Source organism: Jatropha curcas, chromosome 3, assembly GCF_041381405.1.
Source record: "Jatropha curcas cultivar XTBG-Jc1 chromosome 3, XTBG_Jcur_1.0, whole genome shotgun sequence".
NCBI lineage: Eukaryota > Viridiplantae > Streptophyta > Magnoliopsida > Malpighiales > Euphorbiaceae > Jatropha > Jatropha curcas.
In genome coordinates, this window is record NC_143153.1 from 5,757,246 (window position 1) to 5,764,394 (window position 7,149).

The 7,149-nt window shown below is 34.2% G+C and overlaps 1 protein-coding gene and 1 pseudogene across 4 annotated transcripts; both read right to left on the reverse strand.

The window, feature by feature from the left end:
- Positions 1–308: 308 nt before the first annotated feature.
- Positions 309–2,297, reverse strand: LOC149497405 (S-adenosyl-methionine 4-1-methyl-2-pyrrolidinyl-3-oxobutanic acid methyltransferase-like; annotated as a pseudogene). Its single transcript, XR_016319986.1, has 4 exons — positions 1,945–2,297; positions 1,445–1,852; positions 1,016–1,288; positions 309–691 (listed from the first exon to the last, which is right to left on the reverse strand). The product of XR_016319986.1 is annotated as an S-adenosyl-methionine 4-1-methyl-2-pyrrolidinyl-3-oxobutanic acid methyltransferase-like (transcript).
- A 42-nt stretch (positions 2,298–2,339) lies between these two features.
- LOC149497406 (putative caffeine synthase MTL2) lies at positions 2,340–6,596 on the reverse strand. Of its 3 annotated transcripts, XR_016319987.1 has the most exons (7): positions 6,445–6,596; positions 5,946–6,353; positions 5,517–5,789; positions 5,012–5,205; positions 3,668–3,859; positions 3,509–3,561; positions 2,340–3,273 (listed from the first exon to the last, which is right to left on the reverse strand). XR_016319987.1 is itself a non-coding variant. In XM_089718956.1 (4 exons), exons 1-4 carry the CDS (start codon positions 6,517–6,519, stop codon positions 4,843–4,845), a joined length of 1,119 nt encoding a protein of 372 aa, XP_089575082.1. In that variant the 5' UTR covers positions 6,520–6,596; the 3' UTR covers positions 4,632–4,842. The 3 variants fall into 3 exon arrangements, 2 of the variants coding, with proteins under 2 accessions (XP_089575082.1, XP_089575083.1); XM_089718956.1 differs by lacking the exons at positions 2,340–3,273; positions 3,509–3,561; positions 3,668–3,859 and having other exon boundaries at positions 4,632–5,205; XM_089718957.1 differs by lacking the exons at positions 2,340–3,273; positions 3,509–3,561; positions 3,668–3,859 and having other exon boundaries at positions 4,632–5,205; positions 6,435–6,588.
- Between the last annotated feature and the right edge of the window lie 553 nt (positions 6,597–7,149).

Genomic DNA, 7,149 nt, shown 5'->3' on the forward strand with positions numbered 1-7,149 from the left:
GAAAAGCATATCTGATTTTATTAAAGCCAATAAAAGATGAAAAACAAAAGAATTTGAAACAAAAAAAAAAAGAGAGTAGAAGGTAGGGGTATTAGCTACAACCACAAACTAAAACTAGAGACAAGGGAGAGAAACTATTGGAATTTTTTTCTCTTTTTTTTTTTTTTTTTTACTCTTATCAATTATAATTGTTGCTCTGGAAAATTTTATTATTTTGATTCAGCTCAAAGATGATACTACATGCAAATTTTATTCCATACATTCACCTCATCATGATCTAGTTGATACAACATTTAGCAATAAGCAAATGGCAGAGAATTAAATTTGAAATATTTCATTTCCTCGTCATGGAAATGACTAAATTATTAAACAAACCGATCCCTTTTTCCAAGTAATATGTATATTCGAAGGATAATCTATTAAATAAATTATCCATAATTACTTTATCCCCAAAATGACTTGCTACCATGGATTCTGTTACGGCCCTCATGTCGTTTGCTACGTACTTCCCTCTTCCCCATTTATCAAACACCAAATCCTTATTACCATCTTCAATGTTAGCATCCCAACTTAGCTCGATTTCTTCTAGTCTTCTATGGTAAATGAACTTTCCCACTCAATGTTTCACTTCTTCCTCAGGAGTATAAAATGGCATATTGAAGGAGTCTAATGTTGATTCTTCAATTAATCCCTACAAATAGAAAACTTAATTAGTATGGCATCAGAATAATAATTTTTTTCCAATTCATTGGGAGATAAGAGATTTAACATGCCAGGAGGTGAGATCTCCTCTTAATAATTCACCAAATTAAAACTCTAATGGTCAAGAGGATTAGAATCTCAAACCTCTCATTTTCCATCTTATTATAGAAAATAAGAAGAAGAACCACAGCACAGTTAATTGGCATATCCAAATTAAAATTGATAACTTACTGTCAAATCAAATCCAATTTGAATATCTTAAAACCAGAAGTCTTTTTTTCTGAATCCGCCAATAATGGATGGAGAGACGTACCTCTTGAACCATGTGATGGAGTAACGTTCCAATTAACTGGAAAATTTCACAACCATACGTGTAAGAAGGATTCTTGTTACCATTTGCAAGGAAGGTGAGGACCATATGACATCCTGCAACCATCTCTACTGCACGCGACCTTAAAAATGTTGTAAAGGCCTTTTCAAATTGGTAAATATATGCTATTTGTACTCTTGGAGGGCTTGTTTTTGCTATGCAAATGTTGCCTTTGTTCAATGGAATCCCAAATTCACTTACAAGCCCTTCTGGTACCTGTGGCTTTTATAACAAAAATTTTAGAATTTTAATTTAATAAACTTTTCTCGAATTTACTATATATTGTACTCAAATACAATCTGTTTATTAGCCTAAAAATAGTGACTAATATATCTAACGAGAATCAAGGAATCCGAATTAAACTGGCCGGACCTGAGAACACCAATGGAGGCTGTAAGAAGAGTGAATAAAGTGCAACGAATGTGGTGGAAATAGTCTTCCGTAGAAACTTCCTGCCGTGGCTGCTATAAAACAAGGCCCAAACTTGCTTCTTTTCTCTCTCTTCAGTTTCTGTTCAAAATTGGGCACAAGGGACCTGAAAATGGCGTTAAAATCATTGCCTGGAAGATCATTTAAGAAAACCTGCAAAATGGGTGTTTTTTTATTTAATTTACTACAGGTAGGGTCTATTGTTTCTATAATTTCCCAAAGTGGCAATAGTGCATTTGGTACTGAAGAGCATCCCATTTCTGCCATTGCTATGCACTCTGGCAAGCTTTTGCTACATAGCTCTGCTATGCTTTCTTCTAATAGAGGCTGCACTTTCAATATCACTTTCTTCTGTATCAAAGAAAGGAACAATATTAGTTTCTTAAGAGAATAACGTAAACTTTATAATTTTTTACAATAGAAAAAGACAGGCAGACAGAGACTTGATATAATGAGTTTTCGTGGTAGCTGATTTCTCCTTCTCCTCCATTCATGTGAAGAACTTTTGACACTTCCATGGCTGCCCTATCAGATATATTTAACTTCATTAATGAGTGGCTTTACATATTGTTCATAGACGTAGTCGTAAGCGAATACTTTCCATTTACAGTACGATACAAATGATGTATGTATTGGTTTTAGTTTAAACAAGACGGGAAGGTCCGTTTCATTGGCGAGTGGGAAAATGTTTTAGACGTGTGGTTTTTAACTTTTAGTAGTAGATGATAGTAACGGGATTTTCTATGATAACTTGAAGTTTGGGATCACTTGATTTTACAAAATAATATATGTATCTGTTATTATTTTCTATGATAATTGCTGCCATGTACCATTAGTATTAGTGTTTAAGTTCTTCAATTTTCTTCAAGCTTTTAGTGGAATTTCTCATATACATGGATGTCCCACCAGTGGAACAACTGTGTTGGACTTTTTTCTAGAGATCTGTGGTTGACTTGAGTGTCTAAATTTATAAAACTTTACAATTAGGTGTGACTTGGCAAACCAGAAAACTGATTCTACAATCGTGGGCTCAATTTATATGACGTGGCAACTTACACGGTAATAAAGAGCTAGACTATTTGCCGAGTAATCGGTTGCTGACATGGAATTGACTGAAATCCCCATTTTGACCTCCTCTTCTTCTTCGTCTTCTGCGAATTCTGCTAAACCCCCAAACAATTTAAAAAATCGCTTCAGCCGCTGTCCTATCTCGAACTGACCTCTATTCGACAGAATCAAAACATAGTCATAACTCTTATCCTCTGCATGCCGCCATTGACACAAGATTTCTAAATCAAATGAGTCTTTTAGGGGAGTTTTTTATCATTCAAATAAACAGGTGTTGCCGCATCGATGCTATGGCAGTCGTTGAGTTCTGCGCTTTCTTCTGCCAACCACGAAATTAGGGTGGGATTCGAGTTGTGGGTAGCGACCTTGTTGGCCGATATTGCAGTTACAAATGGGACTCGCAGAGCGGCGCTGTTTGCGGCGGGCGACATGAAGGTACTGGAATGGTTGCTCGAGACGGTGGCAGTTGGTGTGGACCGGTGTGGCACCCAGGCTGAGGCGGCAAAGGCGCTTGCTTGCTTCATTTTAGATCCTAATATGTCTGCAAATGTGTTTTGCATACAGTCCGAGCACCCATATCATCTTCATATGCTCAAAGAATTAGAAGGACCAGTTGCAGGCTCACCTACCAAGCATGCATATCTGTTTAAATTTTAAGTTAATCGTCATATTCTCTGTTGAATCAGCCAAAGCACCAATTTGACCTATCAAAATATTAAGAAAAAGAAAAGCTTTAAATTCCTTTTTCTTTTGCAACTTGGGAAGCTTAATGCATGTGAATGTGAAAATTGGATTTTTTTTTTTTTTTTTTTTTTTGAAACAAAAAGCTTCAACTTTTTCTTGTGTCCATAGAATAATTAGTCATGTTCATAATATAATAAATTTATATGCTAAAATAGTATTTTAATTATTGATCAAGAATCCAAGATTAAGGACAACCTGTCTGGAGGTGATCTCCTGAGTTTGTAAAGAAGCCCAGAAAGAACTTCAGCCTGTGAATATTTTATTTTAGTAAAAGAAAATCAGGATTCTAATTAATCTAAGAACCAAAATCATAAATCAAGAAGTGAAAACAAATAAATAAATGTGAAGAAAAACCTTGAAGAATTGGAAAAATAGATCTTCAAAAATGGCAACAGATGTATGGAAAGCTTCAGCTTGAATTTGGGCAACTTCCCTCATCTTATGTGCGTCCATGGTCAAAAGGTAGAATTTCCCAGCATTTCCACATCAGCCACTGGTTATTTGGCAAGTTTTTCAGTTATGGGACGCCGCATCAGTTGCCATATACTGAAAAAAATGGAACCCACACATTTATAATCACATTTTCGGTAAGTCCCGTATTCTCCAAACGAAATAGAAATTTTATAAAATTAAAACACGAAATAAAAGATCCACATAAAGCTTCTCAATAACGAGGAATAAACCATGAAATGAGAGAAATTAATAACCCCACTAAGAGGGTAAGAAAAACACTCAAGATCTATTAACTATTATAGATTTAAGATAATAAAACCAATTTTATTCTAAACAATTATAGGTTTGAAAATTATTAAAAAGAAAACTAAAAAAAATAAAGAAAAATGATAGAGAATGACCAAAAGAAACCACTGCCGACCAAAGAAGACAGTCGGTGGTGGTTTGGAAACAAAATCTAGACGAACACAAAAAAAAGAGAGAGAGAGTGTCATCTTATATTCTATGATTCGGCTTGGCTTTAGTTAAACACATATTAAATAGTTGAAAATGTGAAATTATTATTCTAAAAGTCATGTTGACCACGTATCAAATCGATATTATACATATAAAACCCAAAATCCTTAAAACTATTGCTATTATTGTGATAGGTCATTCATAAAATAAATTTTTATTTGACTGATTAAGAGGATAAATTTGTCAATTTAGAGATGGAAGATAAAATTTGCTTTAAGACTAATAATTTTTGCTATGATAAATCTAATTTATTTTTTTATTCATTGAGATGTCCATGGGCCAAAATAATACTATGGACTACATAATAAGAAGCAGACATCTCTTGAACTAACTAAATTAATGAAAACACTTATAGTCAAAAAGATTCAAATTCGATACCTTCCACTCTTAACATAAATCTAATTTTATTTTTTATTTAGCTCTAAGACGACATTACATGCTAATTTTACTCCACAATATTAAATTCATCTCAAGATGATCTAGCAAGTTAATACAATATTTAGGAATAGGCAAATGACCATGGCAGAGAAAGTTAAGTGAATAATGGCTATGAAACATTTTCATTTCCTCGTCATGGAAATGACTAAATTATTAAGCAAACCGATCCCTTTTTCCAAGGAATATGTATATTCGACGGACAATCTATTAAATAAATAATCCATAATTTCATTTCCAAAATGACTTGCTAGCATGGATTCTGTTACGGCCCTTATGAAGTTTGCTACGTACTTCCCTCTCTCCCATTTATCAAACACCAAATCATTGTTACCATCTTCAATATTAGCATCCCAACTTAGCTCGAATTCTTCCAGCCTTTTAATGGTGAAGGAACCTTCCCTTTCAATCACATGCCTTACTTCTTCCGCAGAAGGAGAATAAAATGGCATATTGAAGGAATCTAATGTTGATTCTTCAATTAATCCCTACAAATAGAAAACTTAATTAGTATGGCATCAGAATAATAATTTTTTTCTGATTCATTGGGAGACAAGAGATTCAATATGCCAGGAGGTGAGCATTCCTCTTAATAATTCACCAAATTAAGTGAAAACTCTAATGGCGAAGAGGATTAGAACCTCAAACCTCTCATTTTCCATCTTACGAATCACAGCATAGTTAATTGGCATATCCAAATTAAAGTTGATAACTTACTGTCAAATCAAATCCAATTTGAACATCTTAAAACCAGAAGTCTTTTTTTCTGAATCCGCCAATAATGGATGGAGAAACGTACCTCTTGAACCATGTGATGGAGTACCGTTCCAATTAACTGGAAAATTTCAACACCATATTTGTAACAAGGATTCTTGTTACTCTTCCCAAGGAGGGTGAGGACCATACCACCTCCTGCAACCATCTCTACTGCACGTGACCTTAAAAATGTTGTAAAGTCCTTTTCAAATTGGTAAATATATGCTTTTTGTACTCTTGGAGGGCTTGTTTTTGCTATGCAAATGTTGCCTTTGTTCAATGGAATCCCAAATTCACTTACAAGCCCTTCTGGTACCTGTGGTTTTTATAACAAGAATTTTAGAATTTTAATTTAATAAACTTTTCTCGAATTTACTATATATTGTACTCAAATAAAATCTGTTTATTAGCCTAAAAATAGTGACTAATATATCTAACGAGAATCAAGGAATCCAAATTAAACTGGCCGGACCTGAGAACACCAGTGGATGCTGTAAGAAGAGTGAACAAAGTGCAAAGAATGTGGTGGAAATAACCTTCCGTAGAAACTTCCTGCAGTGGCTGCTATAAAACAAGGCCCAAACTTGCTTCTTTTCTCTTTCTTCAGTTTGTGTTCAAAACTGGGCACAATGGACCTGAAAATGGTGTTAAAATCATTGCTTGGAAGATCATTTAAGAAAACCTGCAAAATGGGTGTTTTTTTATTTAATTTACTGCAAGTAACGTCTATTGTTTCTATAATTTCCCAAAGTGGCAATAGTGCATTTGGTCCTGAAGAGCATCCCATGTCTGCCATTGCCATGCACTCCGGCAAGCTTTTGCTACATAGCTCTGCTAAGCTTTCTTCTAATATAGGCTGCACTTTCAATATCACTTTCTTCTGCATCAAAGAAGGGAACATATTAGTTTCTTAAGAGAATAACCTAAAATTTATAATTTTTTACAATACAAAAAGACAGACAGAGAGACACTTGATATAATGAGTTTTTGAGGTAGCTGATTTCTCCTTCTCCTCCATTCATGTGAAGAACTTGTGAAACTTCCATGGCGGCCTATCAGATATAATTTATTTGATCAATATACAAAGGCTGCTTTGCGTAGCTCTATATGTTGTCCATGGACTTATATATATAAGATATAGAAAGTGAGAGAGGGCTCGAGTTATCGCCGTAAAAATTTTAACTAATTGGTGAATGTTATTATTGTAGAAGATATAGAAAGTGAAAAGTCCATAAAAATTATTACCAATTTGGTAAATGTTATTTAAAAAGAAAAGCCACCTAGTTTATATGTTTTTGTGGTCGATTGGAACTCCAGTGTACAAGAAAAGTAATCTATGTTTTTATTATATGGTGCATTTAATCCATGTCCAACGCAACACCCCAATCCGTTTTGAGCCATTAATAGATACGTAAGAAATTTTAAAAGCTTCGGACTTATCGGTTCCCACTACACTCGCGTATGGCGGCTAACGTGCATATATGTGCGGCGCAGAATCTAAAGGAGAGTAGACGTGTTATCAAATATACCACCCAACCGCTCCAAATTAATCTAAACCCAACAGAATCTAAAATTTGCAAACAGAGATTTGATAAGATAAGTTTTGAAAAATCATAAATAATTATTGCATTTAATAGAGACTAATGCAATAAATATGTGTGGCATAGAATTAAAGT